The 20703-nt window shown below is 45.2% G+C and overlaps 1 protein-coding gene across 1 annotated transcript in view; it reads right to left on the bottom strand.

Annotated features, from left to right (window-relative positions):
- NTN3 (netrin 3) overlaps window positions 1-20703 on the bottom strand; it is a 93180-nt gene that overhangs the window by 55974 nt on the left and 16503 nt on the right. Inside the window, exon 2 of the mRNA XM_039360719.1 lies at window positions 7881-8889. Coding sequence (XP_039216653.1) covers window positions 7881-8847 — 967 coding nt within the window. The 5' untranslated portion in view covers window positions 8848-8889. The remainder of the gene's footprint in view (window positions 1-7880; window positions 8890-20703) is intronic.

Below are 20703 nucleotides of genomic sequence, written 5' to 3'. Positions count from 1 at the left end.
GGTCTTCAAATGTCTTACAGCATTCAAAGACTTCGTGGTTAAGCCTACTCCATACTTCAGAAAGTTGGGGGAATGGGTGAGGATATGGAGAAGGAGCATCGCCAAGGGCTTGGATTCATATAATTTATTTGGGATCACCAGTGTTCCACCCCTAAAATACATGGGGTAGCTTGAAGCCAGCTGGGAACATTTGTCCAGAAGGAATCCAGAGCTGAGCCATTTAGAATTTGAAAGGAATTAAGCAAGACACGGACCTGAGGATCCAATCTAGACCTGAAAGCAATCCAATCCAAGGAGAATCCTGGCCAATGAGGCCTTCTCACGTCTGTGACTTAGGGGTCACTTGGCAGGAATAGGAGCCGTGCTCTGGTCATCTGCAAAGCGGTGACAAGCAGATAGCCAGAAGGTGGCACTACAAGAACAAGTTCAGCCATTGACCCCACCAACCAGAGAAAATCTTCCTGGTCCCTCTCATTGCAGGGGTAGGCAACCTCGGCTCTTTTATGACTGGTGGACTTCAACTCCCAGAATTCCTGAGCCAGCCATGCTGAGGGGAAAGGGAGAGGTTTCCAAGCTGAGTCATGCTGGCTCAGGAATTCTGGGAATTGAAGTTCACGAGTCATAAAAGAGCCAAGGTTGCCTACCCTTGATCTAGTGCAAACTGCCCTGGAGTTATGCCGCCTGCCAAGTTCCCCTGCTTTGTAGATGAGTAGCTTTCAAAGGAGGGGACAGCGTCACCAGCTGACTTTCTTCTTGAGAAGGAGAAATCCAGGGAGGATTCCACAAATGGACAGCTCCAATTGGGAAGCAAGCCCTGGAGATGCCTTCTTCAGAGACACCATTCCAAAGAGGTAGGCTCTCCTGTGAAGAGATAATAGTGCTTTATACCACGCTAGTGAGGCCACACTTGGAATCCTGCATCCAGTTTTGATCACCACGATGTTTAAAAGACATTAAGGCTCTAGAAAGAGTGCAGAGAAGAGCAACAGAGATGATTAGGGGACTGGAGGCTAAAACATATAAAGAACGGTTGCTGGAATTGGGTATGTCTAGTCTAATAAAGAGAAGGACGAGGGGGGGACATGATAGCCGTGTTCCAATATCTCAGGGGCTGCGCCAAAGAAGAGGGAGTCAAGCTATTCTCCAAAGCGCCTGAAGGCAGGACAAGAAGCAACGGATGGAAACTAATCAAGGAGAGAAGCAACCTAGAACTAAGGAGAAATTTCCTGACAATGAGAACTCTTAACCAGTGGAACAACCTGCCTCCAGACGCTGTGAATGCTCCAACAGTGGAAGTTTTTAAGAAGAGATTGGACAGCCATTTGTCTAGAATGGCATAGGGTCTCCTGCTTGAGCAGGGGGCTGGACTAGAAGACCTCCAAGATCCCTTCCAACTCTGTTCTTCTATGTTCTATTCAACCCTGGCAGGACTCAGCCCTTCTGAACAAGTTTCCAAGCAATGGTGGGGGTCTAGCTGCCTTTGGGATATCCCACCAAGCTTTCCATGTCATCAGCAGCATCCTAAGAAGAGTCTGGCTGATGAAAGCAATTTTGCATCACCCTTCCACCATCTTCCCAACCCCCCATGCATGCCTTAAGGACATCCCAAGGACAGCCCTTGTGATGCAACTGGGCAATATTGCTTTCATCGTTCAGATAAATGAACCTTTTAGCATCTCAAAGAAGTTCGCCCATCGGCCCCAACACAGCATTAACACCGAGTCTCCTCTCTTTAGCCACAGAGGATGAGACAATGAAGCTTTTGCTACAGAATGCCTCTAATTACTTGGGTTTTGCAGGGCCATTTCCATCTTAGCCTGGTGCTCAATGCCAGCCAAGCTGAAAATGTATCTTCTCGTGTAAATATCAGCTTACATCCCAGGAGGATACCTTTGTTTAAGACCATCAAACAACGACATCTGCCTATCCCAGGTCCCTGAGGAGGATTAGGATAGGTGGATAAAAATGCTATATTCAGTCTAAACATCTGGCTGGCTGTATGGCCAACCATAATAACGCACAGTTTGGTAGCTTGCAAACTGAATGTTTTCAAGATACACTAAGACAGTGATGGTGAACCTATGGCACGCGTGCCAGAGGTGGCACTCAGAGTCCTCTATGTGAGCACACCTGCCACTGCCAGCTCATGCAGGTCCATTAGGCCACCGCTGGCACCCGGAGCGGCAGCCCCATCCAGCACAAAGGAGGCGAAGCAGCTGGCTAGCAAGCTCTAGTAGAGGTAGTAGAGCATGCTCCCATGCGCTCGCTGGCCTCTGTGTGTGGTGGCTGATAGTGTCAGGCAGCAGCCACCCCTGCCTTACCTTGCCCCGCAGCAATGGCACCTCCACCCTACCCCCTGCCTCACCCCACAGGATGAGCCTCCTGCCCACCGCCCCACCCACCAGAGACGCCTGGATCTCCCCTAATCCTGCCCAGCCCCCACAGGCATCCCCCTACGAGCAACATCAAGGTGGCCGTGCCCACCCCAGCCATGCCCACTCAGTCTGCTGTGATCACCGCAGCCACACACACACACCCCAGGGCACCTGGCACTTTGCGAGATAAATAAGTGGGTTTTGGGTTGCAGTTTGGGCACTCGCTCTCTAAAAGGATCGCCATCGCTGCACTAAGTGTTTGTGACGGTTGCTCTTTTTACAATTCATGCCCTCTCCCACCACTCTTTAATAAAATAGAAAATTCTCATTCTAATGACAAAGTTAGGCAAGCTATCCTCAAGGGATTCTCAAGGATGTTGTCATGGGGAAAAGAGGAGAGGAAGGGGTATTAGGTATGCCCGCCACTTTGAGTTATTTGAAAAAACAATAGCACGATTCAAATAGACAAATAGTTTTAAAAAGTAAAAATCCTGCCCAGAGTGTGAGCCAATAAACTCAGCCAAGAACAGTGCCACGCTCTGAAGTCATTACTCGACATATCATGACAAGTTACACAACGGGTGCCACACCTGTTTACTTCAGAATCTGCTGTCGGATGCCTTCTTAAGCAACATATTTTGAAGGTAGTTATTTTTTTTTTTAACGTAAATTCAGTTCAAAATGAAAAGAAAGATGGGAGCAATCCAGGCCAGACATAGATGCTCTGGCAGGTTTTTGTTTTGTTTTGTTTTTTTAGAGGCCCAGGAGAACATAGTCAGCTGGAGAGTGTGGATGCAGGTGTGTAACCTGCTTACTGAGTTGGCCGTTTTTGGAACTGGAGAGACGGTTTGGTGGTCAAGGCACCAGAGTAGACACTCTGGGAGATTGTGAGTTCTAGTCCCAGCTTAGGCACAAATCCAACAGGGTGACCTTGGGCCAATCACTTTCTCTCAGCCCCGGGAAGGAGACAATGACAAATCATTTCTGCAAATCTTGCCAAGAAAACTGCAGGGATTTATCCAGGCGGTCTCTGAAAATCAGATGCAACTGAACAGAAGAAGACATTGCGAAAATAGACCCATTTAAAGCGAATATAAAGATAAAAACCAGAGACTTTTTCTCTTAGGTTGAATAGTTAAAGAACTTGGGGGGTGGGAAATTGGAACTTCGATGTTATATTTACTGACAGCAACAAGAATACTCTGTGCACAAAAATGGAAGGAGACTTTGATTCCCACAACGGACAAATGGCTGCCAAAGCTGATGGAGTTTGCAGAAGTGGCTAAATTGACGTCTTTGGTTAAAAAGAAAGAGCGCAATTAATTTTGTTTCTGCTTAAAAACCGCTTTTGGACTTTGGGCTTGAGGTGGAAAAAAAAATGAAGCGTTGATTTTGGATTTTGCTGACTAGATAGGTTTGCTGTTAGAGAAATGGCTAGTAAATATTATTACATAAAAGTAAAAAGTTGAGGTTTTATGTTAGTACTTTATTTTACTGCATCAAAAGGAGCTGGAGGTCAAGGCTTTTCTTTTTCTGTTCTCCCTTACTCTACACTTTTTTTTCTCTTGCCTTTTTTCTTCCTATTTTTCCGCTATCTTCATTTTTCTTTGAAGTTCTGGGTTTTCGATAAAGTAACAAAATATTTATTTTAACATCAAAGAAAATAGACCCATGGACTAAGTTGGCAGAACCCACAATGACATTCAACACACATACGTGGACATGCAAACCACAAGCACACACACACACACACAAACACAATTTTTCGAGATTTAATCTCTCCAAGTCTAATCTAGACAGCCTGCTTGGCGCAGTGGCTAGAAACCCATAGACTGTGAGTTCTAGTGCCTACTTGGGCCCAAAATCAGCTGGGTGACTTTGGGCCAGCCTTTCCCTCTCAGCCCTGGGAAGCAAGCAATGACAAATCACTTCAAAAATCTAGCCAAGATAACTGCAGGGACTCATCCAAGGGGGTGGCAGTGGGGTGGGGGTGTTACCAGGAGTCAAGATTGACTTGAAGGAAATAGAGAGATGACAGTGAATGTACTAAGTTGAGCTGTTTATGTATATATTTTATGTTGGGATGTTTGTTTACCCAAACACCACGGTATGTCTTAAGTACTTTTTGTTAAAATTAAAAAACCAATAAAATATATTTTTAAAAAAAGATTGACTTGAAGGCACCCCTCCACCTCAAAACCCCTAATCCAATCCAATCTAACCAAACTTTTATCTTAACCGAACTGTGAGAATGTAACCTCTGGTTTGGAATTAACCAGCCTCAGTACTTTATCGTTTCCTTTGCATTTTTTTTCCTCCACGGGCACTTTATTCCCTGAATCAATGGCCTGAGGAAAGAGTTAATGGAGGGTTCTCAAACTTTAGGTCACTATCTCCCTCCTCCGGAGGTCACAGGCATCTTTGAAGAGGTCACCCGGCCACAATGACAGAGTTGGAAGCAATTGCTAAGTATCTGAATTTTGATCCTGTGCCCTTGGGCAGGGGTAGGCAACTTTGGCTCTTTTATGACTGGTGGGCTTCAACTCCCAGAATTCCTGAGCCAGCCTGGCTCAGCTTGGAAACCTCTCCCTTTCCCCTCAGCGTGGCTGGCTCAGGAATTCTGGGAGTTGAAGTCCACGAGTCCTAAAAGAGCCAAGGTTGCCTACCCCTGGCCGTGGGAATGAACGGATAGCTATGCTGGCTCAGGAATTCTGGGAGCCATGGTTGCCTACCCTTGCCCTTGGGGATGCTACAACGGTCATCAGTGTGAAAAAAATGGTCATAAGTCCCTTTTTTCAGTGCCGCTGTAACTTTGAACGGTCACTAAATGAACTGTTGTTAAGTCATCTGTCTATGCAGATGACTCCTAGCCTGGCTTTCTACTCTCAGCCTGGCAGCTTTTGACCCGCCTTCCTTCTCTTGTCAGCTGGGCCCTCTGAAGGGTCATGCTCTGGGTCTGTAGACCCTGCCCGATGCCTGGGCCTGGCTACAGGCAGCAAACCTCCCTGCCATGGGACAAGAAGGAGAGGGGGGGGGAGCTTTTAATTGCTCCTAATTGCTGGGCCGCTTCCCTCTTCCTGCTGGCCAGGGAGAGGTCCCTGGTGAAAGACACAGAGGGGAACGCTTGGGCAACTAATCCGGCTTTCAGCCGCTAAGCCTCTTTGGAGGTGTGTGATGTAGGAGCCCTTTCACACACAGCAGCACAAAGACCCAGAAGGGAAAAGGAGGAGATGGGGCCAGAGAGGAGAAAGTTTCACACGGCAGGCTGGCTTGCCTGGCCAACTTTGTGGAGCTGTTCTCCTTGGGAATGTCTGAAAGAGTCATTGCCAGCCTCCCTGGCCTCCTTCCCCTCTACCCAAACATTCCTATTTCTCTCCATCTGTCAAAGTTTGGACTTTCCATCTATCCCCATCCCCACCAAATCTCCCCAAGGTATTGTGAATGCTCCAACACTGGAAGTTTGTAAGAAGAGACTGGACAGCCAATTGTCTGAAATGGTACAGGGTTTCCTGCCTGAGCAGGAGGTTGGACTAGATGACCTTAACCCTAACCCTTCCTCCATCATCATCATCATCATCATCATCATATGAGCTTGGCTGGATGGTATCATAGAAGGAAGCAATTGAGGGCTGCATTCACACAATACCTATAAACCAGGTCAAATAAAGAACTAATCCACACACTTATATGACATCCAAACTTTAGGTTAGGGTTGGTCTTGGTTAGCTTACTGTGTGGGTGGATGGAACACAGCCTGTTTCATTAGATTAGGTAGGATTGAAAGGGTTAACTCAATAACCAAGTTCAGCATGCTGTGGGAATACAGCCCCCAGATCTGGGTTAACATCTATCTTTTCTTTTATTGGTGGTTTGGGGTTACATTAGCTCCAGCCTGCGCTAAGTTTTCAGCTGAACCAATTAGCTGGTCTGGATGGTTCACTGAGATGGTTCAACAGACAAGAGTTGGGCAGCTTCATTGAGCAGAAGTTATTCATTGACTTATATTCCATTCATGAATACGCCATTCATCTACCTCTTCAGACTGTTGAGCGTCAAACCAACGTTGCTTCTGCTTCATAGCAAGTCAGCCTTTAAGATCAAGGGAGATGAGGTGCACGAAGAACTTTCAGAAGTTTGCAAGTGAGAGAAAGAAGGTCAACTTAGTTCACTTAGGTCTCTTCTTCAAAAGGATTTAATTTTCCCTTTTGGGAGAAAATTTTCTTGCTTCTTCTAGGTACGTCTAGTTTAATGAAAAGAGGGAGTAGGGATGCCATGGAAGCAGTGTTCCAATATCTAAGGAGTTGCCATGGAGAAAACAGGGGGTGTGTGTCAACCTATTCTCCAAAGCACCTGAAGGCAGAAGAAGAAGAAGGAAGAGATGGAAACTAATCAAGGAGAGAGCCAGCCTAGAACTTAAGAGAAATTTCCTGACAGTGAGAAAAATTAAAAAAGGGGGAAAAATAAAAAAATTCCCCATTGAGCTATAAATAAGCTCAGCCTGTGAATTTAATGTCCTTAGAGGAGAGAATTACCACGTCCCTCCCTCCATAAAATCCTGGCCAGTCTAACAGTTGCTCAGTGGAATTTCAAAGTCTAAATATCAGTTGATGAGACATTCTTGATTAGTGATGTCATTTGGGTTTTTCTTCTTAGTATCTTTGCATATCGGAGGACTTAGTGTTATTTACATTTGAAAGGCTTTTACTGGCAACCATAGGGTATTTGCCAAACTCCTGAAAAATTACATCAACCTGCATCAGTTCAATCTATCCACCCTAAAGCACCAGCCTTCTGTGCGTATCTGCATTTCGATCTTCCCAGTGGCTGTTGCAAAAAACACAAAGGTTTTGGGCCTTTTGGCTATGATCAAGGGCAGTACTTGCTCTTCTCAACGTTATTTCAGAAAGCAGGTTGGCCAAAAATGAGAAAGAGAGAGAAAGGGAGGGAGGCAAGAAGGAATGAAAGGGAGGAGGGAGGGAGGGAAGGAAGGAAGGAGAGGAGGAGGGAGGGAGGAAAGAATGGGGATGGAGGAAGAATGTGGAGGAAGGAAGGAAGGAAAAGAGAGGAAGGACTAGAAAGAAAGGCAAAACATGACTTGTTCTCAGATTACAGTGCTTAGATCATCAATTGTCAATATCACTGCACTGCAGGAAGGGAATCTAGCTACATGAATAAATAGAACCAAGGAAGGAAGGAAGGCTGATATTATAATAAGCCAATTATTCAAGGTAATTCTATTTAAAAAAAAGATTTAGGCTACCTACTGCAATAGTTGGCCTCCCCCCCGTCAGTTTTCCCAACGGTTCTATTTTCCACACATGGATGTCTGCAAGAACATTAAAAAACAAAATCCAAGATGGTAGCCACAAACCACACGATCCATGCCCCATTCTTTCCTATATGCATGGTGGACCTCTTTGAGCGAATAGTTCTGACTGCATAAAACCAGGTGCCGCCAGGTGCACAGAAGTCTGAGAAAGAGGACTGGGACAAAATCCCTCTTACCTAAACATTCATTGGCCTCCCTGGCTGTGGCTCTCTGCCAGGGACGATCGTAATGGAAGGGTTTGCACCGGTCACATTCGGGCCCTTCGGTGTTGTGCTTGCAGTCGCACACCAGCTTGCCTTCCTTGTCCTTCATGCAGCGCGAGGCGTGTCCGTTGCACTTGCAGCGCCCGCCAACCTGGAATTCCCCCACTGCATAGTAATATGAAGAGGAGCTCCCTCCACCGTCCTCATCCTCATGGTCCCGTGCTCCCAGTTCCCGGAAGAGATGAGGACGACTGAAAATGACCCGTATATCGGTGGCTGTCACCCAGTCCTGAAGAACAGGGCTGTTGTCAAAATCTTGAGCCGACGGACGCCCGTCCAGCGTGCTGAAGGCAATCAGCCCCCCAGTCAAAGGGTAGAGGTCAGTATGGCCATCTGTACACAGGGCCTCCTGCTCGTTCTGCTTGGTGACCGTGGCCTTGTTGGGCTTCCCGTAGATCTTCCGGCACTGGGAGGAATAGTATTGGTAAGGCACCCAGCTCTTGCCATAATCCATGGACTTAAAAACAGCAGCTGACTCCGGACGGGGAGAGCAGAACTGGAGGCTGACGTAGATGACCTCAAACTTCTTGGCCAAGGAGAGGGTGAGACTGACATTTTGGGGAGAGTGGTGCAAAGTCTCCGAGCGCCAGCACGTCATGTTGGATGCAGTGTTGAGGTCGGTGAGATAGGATGCTGGGTGAGCTCGCCGGGGGTCTGACGAATCGCAGTGGCGACTGGGTGGCTTCCCACACGTGCTGGAGGCATGGACGTCCTTGCCGAAGGCCGCGTTGACGAACTCTGGGATGCAACGGCGGGGTGCCCCTTTTTCGTCGTAGCAAGGGTCTGGTGGAATCTGCTGCATGGCAAAGGGGTTAACGCCCTGGGAGAAGTCCGCCCTGCAGAGAATCAGGAGCAGGCACACACCAGCTATGGGCCCCATCTTGCTGCAGGATCTTCCGAAGTCCCTCAAAACAGCTTCTCTCTGAAGGGAAAGCAAAGGGAGTGTTGGAAAGAGAGTCAGTTTCTCCAGGGCAAGTGGGAGGAGGAGAGGGAGATGCCCCCAGGGGTACGAGGAGGCTGGGTTGGGGAATGTGCATGAGAGAAGATCAGGCTAGGCTTGCAAATGTTTGGAAAGGAGGATGGTAGGGAAATAGATCATCTGGTACACTGCATGGCTAAGAACAAAAAGCCATGGACTGAAGAGAAGAAAGAAAGAAAGAAAGAAAGAAAGAAAGAAAGAAAGAAAGAAAGAAAGAAAGAAAGAAAGAAAGAAAATAAAAGAGGAAAGGAAAGGAGGAAGGAAGGAAGGAAAAAAGGAAGGAAGGAAGGAAAGAAAGAAAGAGCAAAAGAGAATGAAAGAGAGAGAAAAAGAAAATGAAAGAGGAAAGGGAAGGAAAGGGAAGGAGGAAGGAAGGTAGAAAAGAAAGAAAGAAAGAAAGAAAGAAAGAAAGAAAGAAAGAAAGGGCAAAAGAGAATGAAAGAAAGAGAGAAAGAAAATGAAAGAGGAAAGGGAAGGAAAGGGAAGGAAGGTAGAAAAGAAAGAAAGAAAGAAAGGGCAAAAGAGAAAATGAAAGAGAGAGAGAGAAAGAAAAGAGGAAAGGAAAACAAACAGAAATGTATCAAAGAAAAGGAAAGGAAAGGAAGGAAGGAAGGAAGGAAGGAAAGAAAGAAAGAAAGAAAGAAAGAAAGAAAGAAAGAAAGAAAGAAAGAAAAGAAAGGAGCGATGCCACCAGATTCAGCCTCTAAGGAATTCTTTTACACATTAGCTCCAGGAGCAGTGGTGCCCTCTGTTCCCTCTTCTATGGGGGGGGGGGGACCAAGCTCTTCTTGCTTTATATCTCCCCTCCTGTCTTTTTTTTTTTTTGGTGGGGAGGGGCAGCTCTTCCCATTCCTCCCCGGCTCTCCAGCTTTCAGTTCTCCCCACCCTTCAGATGTCCTCCTCTCCCAGAGGATGGATAGTGTATTCCCGCCACATGCCGGGTGAAAATTCAAAGCTTTAATTAGCTCCTAATGCGCCCAGTGGGAAAGCTGGTCAGCTTGTAAATCTCGCTTGCAACATCAAAGGCCGAGGGGGAAGGTGTGAACACAGCAGGACTGAGCCAGCCCCACTGGGCCACCATTGTCTCCCAGGACCGATGCTTGTTCCCACCCATTGCAAAGCCGGGGCAAGAGTTTAAGCTCTGAAAGGGATGTTAATCAAGCAATTTCCCGCCTGGCTGCTTCTCTTCCTGGCTGTCTTGGAAGTGCTGGTCCCGGAGCTTAGCTTAAGCATGGAAGCCGAGGACCAGGGGAAGGCCGGGAAGCTGCGGCTGAAGCAGAGTTGGCGGGCTGGCTGGCAGACCAGCATCTTGCCCCTGTCTGTAATCTGGGGCTGGCGTTAATTCTGGACTTGGGCTCAGGAAAGAAGATCAATTTAAGGGAGAACGTTCCTCGAACATTTAAAAATTTTAAATTTAATCTATGACGCTGATCTACGGATTTAGGGAAGAACTGTTTACGTTTAATGTATACAGTTTTAACTTTTTTTAAAAAAATCTCTGGATTTAAGGAAGGGCTATTTAAATTTAACCTCTCGTTTTTTAATCCCTGAATTTCAGAAAGAAAGATCTGCGTTCCAGGTTTACATGGTTAACTTTTTTTTAATCTATGAATTTAAGGAAGAAGAGTTTAAATGTAATCTCTCATTTTTTATCTACGAGTTTAAGGAAGAACTATTCACATTTCATCTCTAATTGTTTATCTATACATTTAAGACAGAATGGTTTACGTTGAAAGTTTAAATTTTTAACTTTATCTATAAATTTAAGAAAGAACTCTTTCTTCCCTTCCCTTCCCTCTTTCCTCTTCCTTTCCTTTCCTTTCCTTTCCTTTCCTTTCCTTCCCTTCCTCATCTTTCCTTCCCTTCCCTTCATCTTTCCTTTCCTTTCTCCTTTCCTTTCCTTTCCTTTCCTTCCCTTCCCTTCCCTTCCCTTCCCTTCCCTCCCTCCCCTCTCACACACATACATACACACAAATACACCCAAGTCCCCACAGACATAACATAGGTTGCTAAATTACACAAACAAACCTCTGTGTCACAGGTGCAGAATTTCAGCCTGAAATAAATAGATCAGGCTTGTAGGCTAAGCAGACCAAGCAGGGAATTGCTCACAACTGGAATTTCCACCACAACCGTCAAAGAGTGGGAGAACCGAAGAAGCAGGACTGGGGAAGGGGGCAGCTGCCCTCCTTTCCTACCTTCGGCGTGCAGACGGCTCTCCCCCCCACCCCCCAAATCGGAGAGGGGCACTCTCAGCTGCAGGACTGCCCAGGGCTGGATGAGCTGGATGGCTCGGCGGGGCTCTGAAACGCTTCCAAGATTTTGGAGAAGGAAAGAGGTGGAATTAGATACACTTGCTTTCCTATTAAAGGAGCGAAGGGACCCTGAGAAGGATAGGAAGCGAGCCAAAAGCCAAACCGCGGCCTGCTTGCTTGCGAGCCTGCGCTGCCAAAAAACAGAAAAAGAAAAAAAAAAAAGGATGCTTGAAATATTAATTTCAAAATACACATTTCCCCTGGAAGCCAAGCAAGGGTGAGGGAATTCTTTCCACTCAGCTGTCACGAGCCGAGAGCCACACAATCTTTTCTTTTCCAGCAGACGCTGGGTAAAGGCAGAGGGCACTCAACTTTGCCCCCGCCATCTTGAAATGGGGCAAAAGGCAGCGGAAGCCAATCATCCCCCTAACTGGGCCAAAAATCAGAGTAATAGAGCTGGAAGGGGACCTTGGAGGTCTTCTAGTCCAACCCCCTGTTCAGGCAGGTGACCTGATACCATGCCAGACAAACTGATGTCCAGTCTCTTCTTAAAAACTTCCAGTGTTGGAGCATTCACAGCTTCTGAAGGCAAGTCGTTCCACTGATTAATTGTTCTCACTGTCAGGAAATTTCTCCTTAATTTTAGGCTGGATCTTTTGCTTTGGTAAGTTTCCATCCATCGCTTCTTGTCTTGCCTTCTGGTGCTTTCTGTGACAGCCCCTCAAATATTGGAACACTGCTATCATGTCACCCCTAGACCTTCTTTTCACTAGACTAGACGTATCCAGAAGGACATGCAACATCACCAGTGGAAAAGGAGAGTGGCGGGGGAGGAAACCATTAAAAATAATAATAAACTAAACAGATGATACCACCTCACCAACTTTGGCTGATTCTGAAAAAGGGAGAGTAAAGTTGGGCGAAGGTTTTGAAAGGAGACCACTAGGAAATCACAACTCAGCAGGTAGACGGGGAAGTCGAAGAGCTGTTCCAGAAAAGGCAATTACAAACCGCCTCCACCTCGTTGGCAAGGAAGAACTAGACTTCCAGCATATGAAGAACTGAATAAATGAATGTTATTTGCAGGTAGTCCTCAACTTATGACAGCCCCTGGGGCCATGATTTCCATTGCTAAACAATTGTTAATTGAGTTGTGCCCAATTTTACGACTTCTGCTATGATTGTTAAGGGAATCACTACAGTTGTTAACTGAAGCCATGCTTCTGACCTTTTCGAAAACAAAACACACCACCACGGATTGTGCCCATCCCCAAACCATCATCCTAGCTACCTGGCCCAAGATTCATGCTGGCAGGGGGGGGGAATGGTGGTTTGCAACCCCCAGCCTTTAAGAGGGCTTTATCTTCCTAACCGATATTTCTTATCACATTCGAGTTATCCATTTCTCCACAATAATAATAAAATAATTCACCTTTTTTTAAAAAAGGGGGGGGGTTGCAGTTAAAAGCAAAAAAAAAAAAAAACCCCACCTACCGCACACCCAAATTCATCAAAGGCTTGGCAAGAAAGAAGCAAAATCTCACCAACATTTTCACTAATGATATGGAGGAAATTGGAGGGTGGGGTGGGGTGGGGTCAGCTTTCACCAGCCTGCAAATAGCAGAGGGGCTGTGGGTGTATGTTTTAAGAAAGGGTGGATTCAGGATGTTGTGAAAGAGAAGGAATTAGAAAGTGGGCGAGTGGGTGTGTTTTGTACAGCATAGAGGGCACAAGCCCGATGCGGCCTTTGTCTGGAGCTCGGCAGAGAAGCAAGAATTCCACCCATCCATCCTTGTAGAATTTCATTGCAGAGGCGCCAAAAACTGCCTAGGAGACCATTGGGAATAACCTGGGCAGAAACTGTTCCCATTAATTCTGCTTTTTTGGATTGCCACCTGAAAAAGGAGCCGTGATGGTGGTGCAGTGGTCAGAATGCAACATTGCAGGTTAATTCTGCCCACTGCCAGCAGTTCGATCCTGGCTGTCTCAAGGTGGACTCAGCCTTCCGTCCTTCCGAGGTCGGTAAAATGAGGACCCAGATTGTTGGGGGCAAGAGGCTGACTCTGTGAACTGCTTAGACAGGGCTGTAAAGTGCTAAGAAGCGGTATATAACCTAAGTGCTATTGCTACTGCTATATGCTATTTGGCTCTGAGAGCAACTTTTTCTACAAGGACCAGAGTAAAATTAGCACACCTTCAAATATAAAGGAGAATAGTAACAGCTCTTAGACTTATATACCGCTTCACAATGCTTTACAGCCCTCTCTAAGCAGTTTACAGAGTCAGCCTGTTGTCCCCCAACAATCTGGACCCTCATTTTACTGACCTCGGAAGGACAGAAGGCTGAGTCCAACTTGAGACGGTCAGGATCGAACTGCTGGCTACATGCCCTTAGCCAGGCAAATACATACATTTTGGCAGTTCTGCACTTCCCTTGATACCCTCAGTTCAGATTGGTTAATTAATACTTGCTTAACGGTATCACTTTAATAACTGCTTTCAAAAGTGCCGGGAGCTGATTGCCTCTTGATGGTTAAAGTGGAGTAATTGGATTATTGAAAAAAAAAAGAGATGCCGGCAGCTCATCCAGCCTCAAAAGAAAAGAACTTCTCCACGAGTTTCCGGCTGTGGCTTTGCAGATACTCAGCGATATCCTGACCTCTCTTGCTGCTTAAAAAGGCAGCAAAGTCTTGTCATTTTCCCCCCTGCTTCTAATCTTTGCTAGGATTGGGGAATCACCTCTGCTCTCGCTGTCCAGTGTGCGCTGGGAACTGTCCAGCAAAAGAGCACACAGGACCTGTGCTGAATTGTAGCTTCCGGACACTCTGGAAAGCACCAGCAGCAGATCCGTCTTGCTTTCCAAGATGGGTGGAAATGTCAATTCCCCAGGGAGATTGGGAAAATCTAGGCAGTTCAAATGAGCATAAAGATTTCTTGCATGCTCAAGCCCTCTATAAGAATCTGAACTACAGCCAGCAAAGCAAATAAGTGGTAGGTAGATAAGAGTCAACAGAATTCAAGGTGGGCTGGACTTAATCTTCTCTTGCGGGCGGGGAAGGGCCTCCAGGCTGATGAAACATTGGACCCCTCCCTCAGGCTCAGCCTGGTCATCTCCTCCAGGATGTTGACTTGGATCTTTTTAAGTCAGAGCTGGCCAAATGGATGTTTGGATTAAAAAAAAAGTTGACTTTGGACCAAATCCATAATGCTTCCTTCAAAATGAAGAAATGGTAAGATTGATCCTCGTTTGGCCGGTTCCCTATCTCCTTTCGGCAGAATGGTGGGTGTTCCATTTAAGGGGAGATTGGACGGTGGGAAGAGTTAGTACATTCCGATGACTCTCGGACTCTAACTAAATTTTTATTTTGACTGATGAAGTTTATTTGGATGAGTAGCGAAATGTCTCGGATTAACAAACGTTGGTCCAGTTGCCATGATTTAACCTTCTTAGATACTTTTAGCCTGGATGATTGAGTCTTCATTTACATAGATGGGACAGCCATTTGTCTGGAATGGTAATAGGGCAGGGGTAGGCAACCTTGGCTCTTTTATGACTGGTGGACTTCAACTCCCAGAATTCCTGAGCCAGCCATGCTGAGGGGAAAGGGAGAGGTTTCCAAGCTGAGCCATGCTGGCTCCGGAATTCTGGGAGTTGAAGTCTACGAGTCATAAAAGAGCCAAGGTTGCCTACCCCTGGTATAGGGTCTCCTGCTTGAGCAGGGGTTGGACTAGAAGCCCTCCAAGGTCCCTTCCAACTCTATTGTTCTGTTATTCTGCTGTGGTCAGGCTATGTTTTAAGGACCGTGTCCAGTTCTGGGCACCACGCTTTAGGGAAGTTTCCAGGAAACTGGACAACTGAGAGGTGGGAAGTGAAGAAGGTGGTTGATGGAGCAGGTTGGTGCAACTGTGTATGTTTAACCTGGAGGAAAGATGGTCAAGGAACATGAAAGCATGTTAGAGTATCTGAAAGGATATCACATAGGAAGCTTCTCTGCCCCTCAAGGAAGACTCTGTAGACCAGCTGCAGGACAATAGAGCATGTTAAAAGTGAAGGATTCCCTCAAGCTAAACTCGTCTCCTGGACTACAGAAGGATACCATCTTCAAATAACTGAATTAATTCTCCAACAGGGTAAGTGTGTGGTGGTGGACATATGTAATACTCCTTCCTTCCTTCTATTTTCCCCACAACCACTACCCTGTGAGGTGGGTTGGGCTGAGAGAGAGTGACTGGCTCATGTGTCAGGTGGGACTAGAACTCACCATCTCCTGATGACTGCACAAAGTCACCCAGCTGGCTTTCATGTCTAAGACAGAACTAGAACTCACCATCTCCTGGTGACTGGCACAATGTCACCCAGTTGGCTTTCATGTCTAAGACAGAACTAGAACTCACCATCTCCTGGTGACTGTTACAAAGTCACCCAGCTGGCTTTCATGTCTAAGGTGGAACTAGAACTCACCATCTCCTGATGACTGCACAAAGTCACCCAGCTGGCTTTTGGGCCTAAGATGGGACTAGAACTTACTGTCCCTTGGTTTCTAGGCCAGGCACCTTAACTGCTACACCAAACTGGGTTTTCAAAAGGTTTTGCACAGAAGCAAGGAGGATTATCAGCATCCTGTTGTCCTATCTCCATTTACGCCAATCTTTGGAGCATTTGATGACGTACTTCTTCTACAGCTGTCGAGCGGGTACTGCGGCTCCCCTTTTGCTATTTGATCCTCACAACAAGCCTGCAAGATGCTAAGTCAGGTTAAGGGGTGGTGATTAACCCATGTTGACCCCCTGAGCTTTTAATAGCTGAGCGGAAATATGAACTTCAAGAGCCCCCAACTCAACACCCATCTTCTGTTACGTTAGAATGTGGCTTGGGCCACAAGTTCTCAAATTGCAATGTGTCATGGTGTGGTGCAGATGCTTCAAATAGAAACACCTAGCTGGGTTATATATTTAATACAATAATATTAAATCTGGTCCTCAGTTTTGAGTCAGGAAAAGACTAGGTTTTGGGGAGGGAGGGGGATACCTTCCTAAGCATTTTAGCCTTCCCTCTTGGGACTGTGGAGGAACCCCGAAGAGGATTCTATAACTTCACTCTCTCCTTCGGTTGAGTCATGCTAAGTCAATATTTTCTCTCGTAACAAAGCAGTAGCTTCCCCCCCCCCCACACACACACCACCTTTTTGATGGAATCCCTCCGTGGAAGGGATGTTGAATCAGCAGCAGACGTTGTAGCCTGGAGCTCAAATAATTCCAGCTGCTTCGGTTCCCACTTCTGTTTACATTACCCTGGCCTTGACCACCGGCCTGTGGACAGAGGCCAAAATACCAGCCCTGCCAATCCTCAGCCCTAGGGTGGATCTTTTGGGGAAAGGACTTTGAAAAAAGTGTGTGTGAGCGCAAGTGTGTGTGTGCCTTACAGACTAACGGGGATCTGTAAGAAAATCTTTGGTTGTCCTCTTCTCTTTCTTCTCCTTCTCTTCCTCCTCTATCCTTCTTTTTCTTTCTCTTTCTTTTTACTCATTCTCTCTCTTCCTCCTCCTCTCTCACTCCCCTTCCTTCCTTCCTTCCTTCCTTCCTTCTCCTCATTCTTCCTTCTCCTCCCCTGCTCCTCTTCCTCCTCTATCCCTTTTTCTTTCTCTTTCTTTTTACTCATTCTCTCTCTTCCTCCCCTTCCTTCCTTCCTTCCTTCCTTCCTTTCTTTCTCTCATTCTCCCTCCTCCTCCCCTGCTCCTCTTCCTCCTCTATCCCTCTTTTTCTTTTTCTTTCTTTTTACTCATTCTCTCTTCCTTCTTTCTTTCTTTCTTTTTCTTTCTTTCTTTCTTTCTTTCTTTCTTTCTCCTCATTCTCCCTCCTCCTCCACCTGCTCCTCTTTCTCTTTCCCTTTCTTTTTCTTCATTCTCTCCTTTTCCTCCTCCTCTCTCCCTCTTTTTCTTTCTCCTCATTCTCTCTTCTCTTCTTCCTCTCCTCCTCCTCTTCCTCCTCCTCCTCTCTCCCTCTTTCTCCTCATTCTCTCCCCTTCTTTTATTGCTTTTCCTTCTCCTTCTCCTTCTTCTCATCTCCTTCCTCATTTTTTCCTCCATCTCCTCTTTTAATTTAACTTTAATTTCTCCTTTAATTTTCTTTCCCCACTTCTCCATTCCATCTTCAAAGCATTTCTCTTTTGTAAGCTTCCACTTTTATAATCACAACATAGTACATTATTTAGATCATGCAAAACTTGATAATTATGTTCAAATCAAATCAAATGTATTTAAATACAGCCAACCACCAGCCAGGTTAAGAAAAAGAAAAGATAAAAACTCAAAAACATTAACCATATGCACCAAATATGATTTGATTTGATAATTATGAAATGTTACTGGCTGGGGGCAAATAAGAGTTCTTCAGATTATTATAATACTCTTATTATTTTTTTGCAACAACTGGACATATTTAGAACTTTTACCTTTGAAAAATGTTCTTTAAAAACAAGAATAGAATAAAACCAATAACATTTTTTTGGGCCTTATTATTTTTGCAGCAAATCTTTCAAAATCCTTTTGATGAGCCATGTCACTAGACCTCATGGAAAAGACATTTCCTCTGTCGGTCTTGTTATTGATCCTATGTCTCGTAATATAAATAGACATACCTAATTTTCTTTGTATTTAGGTTAGCCCAACCCTAGGCTAAGTACACCCACTTTTCCACAACGAATTGACCACATCAGTCAGAGGTGGATCTGGAATTCAGGCACTGAGCCCAGAGCAGAGTTTTCATATTATTTTAATGGTTAAAGAGAGAAGTCCAGAACAAGAGAGTTTAAGTTAAACAGCCTCCATCTGCAAGAAAATTAGCTTCTCTCTCTCCTTAAATCCTTTTTTTAAAAAAATAATAATAATTTCTACATACTTTCTACACTTTTTAAATCATTACTTTGCTCATGGAGCTGATGGCCTAAATGTTATCTATTGATTTCATTGCGTTGTTTAGCAGGAAGAAATTTCAATAAGGACTACTTTCTTTTTTTTTTTTTTTTTTTTTGCTGGTTTTGTGTTTTTTCCCCCCAGGGAAGATTTTGTTGGTGCAAAGCTAGTTTTCAGAGGGGCAAAAGGATGGTGTTTTTAAGTGGTCACAAATGTTATTATAAAGAGAAACAGTGGCTTAGAGATCACAATATTAATACAGATAAAGTAAAGTAAGGTTCTACATTTAGGCAAGGAAAACCAAATGCACAGGTACAGAGGGAAACTCATCAAGGAGAGAAGCAACCTAGAAGTAAGGAGAAACTTCCTGACAGTTTGAACAATTAACCAGTGGAACAACCTGCCTCCAGAAGCTGTGAATGCTCCAACACTGGAAGTTTTTAAGAAGAGACTGGACAGCCATTTGTCTGAAATGGTGTTGGGTTTCCTGCCTGAGCAGGGGACTGGACTAGAAGACCTCCAAGGTCCCTTCCAACTCTGCTATTCTGTTCTGTACAACAGTGGTCCCCAATCCCCGGTCCATGGCCCAGTACCAGGCCACGGCATGCAAGCAACCGGTCCACACAAACAAGCGAAGCCCCATCGGCAGGATGCAGGCAGCACACAAAACCACACACCCTCCAGTCTGAGGAAAAACCTCTCTCCACGGAACTGGTCCCTGGTGCCCAAAATATTGGGGACCTCTGCTGTACAAGTTCATTTAGTGACATTTTTTAGAGATGTAAAAGGGTGATGTTTTTAAGTGATCATTATCATTATACGGAGAGACAGTGACTTAGCAACCACAATACAGATAGTCTTTGACTTACAACAGTTCATTTAGTGACCGTTCGAAGTTACAACGGGACTGAGAAAAGTGACTGACAATCATTTTCCACACTAACAACCACTGCAGCATCCCCATGATTGCAGGATCAAGATTCAGATGCTTGGCAACTGACTCGTATTTATGATGGCTGCAATGTCCCAGACCAAGGGTAGGCAACCTTGGCTCTTTTATGACGCGTGGGCTTCAACTCCCAGAATTCCCGAGCCAGCCATGCTGAGGGGAAAGGGAGAGGTTTCCAAGCTGAGCCATGATGGCTCAGGAATTCTGGGAGTTGAAGTCCATGAGTCATAAAAGAGCCAAGGTTGCCTACCCCTATCCTAGAGACACATGATTCTCTTTTGCACCTTCTGGCAAGCAAAGTCAACGGAGAAGTCAGACTCACTTAACAACCATGTTACTAGCTTAACAACTGCAGAGTTGCACGTAACAACTGTGGCAAGAAAGGTCATTAAGTGGGGCAAAACTCAACAAATGTCTCCCTTAGCAACATAATTTTTGGGCTCAATTGTGGGTCATAAGTCAAGGATTACCCATAATGAGTTCCATAGCCTTAGATGTACTTCAAAAAAAAAAAACAAAAAAAAAAAACAACCAACCCTACCTGTATTATACAATTCCAATCATCTACCTGATAGCATAAATCCAGAACTATCTTCCCAAATTTGAAAGGGGCACAGGATACTTAATTTGTTTTCCTGTACGATCTGGGATGTCGTCACCCTCTCTTCCTACCCATTGAAGATAATTTTATAGTAACGTTTACAATAGGCATAGTTTCATAACAGATTGGCTTCTTCGTGCATGTTTTGTGCTTGGAAAATCCACATTTTTTTTTCACCTTCTAGCAACAGAGAAATGTATCTTTGCTTTATGGCACAGTTTTTGGGTTTTGTTTTGTTTTTTTACCCTGGGAATACTAAAATCAAGCATGATTGGGAAAGGCCGAATTTTGCAAGTCAGTCAAGCCACCCAAAAGGTTCATTTGTCAGACAGGTTGCAGATCTGCTTTCTCAAAACATGGGTGACCCATTATATCCGGAAGAATATGTAATGAGATAACTCAATGATGCTTGGGGTGTTTGTTGAACGCTCAAATCAGTCCTCAGGCCAAGATGTTTCAAAAAAGAAAGAGAGAGGGTGTGTTTTTGGTTGCTTATTAATAAAAGATCACAAGCAGGACAATAACAGAATTATAAACAATGCCAGAAACTCCAGAGAGATTCCAGATGAGAAGAATCATTTGTTGACCTTTCTCCACGCTCATAGATCAAGATTATGTGTCTTGCAAGAAGGGGGCAACAGAGTTGGAAGGACGTCTTCCAGAATCTTCCTTGCACTCTGAAATAGAGGCCCTTAACCCTAGCTCTTCCCTCTGTCCCAGCTTCCAATGTTTTTGCCTTATTTGGAAGAGATATTGAAGGCAGATGAAGACGAAAGTCGTTTTCAAACTAAAACTACGGCTGAGCCCAAGGTATCTGCTGCAAAGTGAGACATGTTGTTAAGTGAGTTTTGCCCCATTTAATGATCTTTCTTGCCACAGTGGTTAAACGAATCACTGCAGTCATTAAGTTAGTAACGCGATTGTGAAGGGAATCTGGATTCCCCCTTGACTTTGCTTTTCAAAAGGTTGCACGACCCCAGGACACTGCAACCGTCATAAATACAAGTCAGTTGCCACACATCTGAATTTTGACCACATGAC

The sequence above is a fragment of the Crotalus tigris genome, unplaced genomic scaffold (genome assembly GCF_016545835.1).
Source record: "Crotalus tigris isolate CLP2741 ecotype Arizona unplaced genomic scaffold, ASM1654583v1 scf7180000019173.45859301935:6455823, whole genome shotgun sequence".
In the NCBI taxonomy this organism is placed as follows: domain Eukaryota; kingdom Metazoa; phylum Chordata; class Lepidosauria; order Squamata; family Viperidae; genus Crotalus; species Crotalus tigris.
This window is presented reverse-complemented; position numbering and strand designations above follow the sequence as displayed.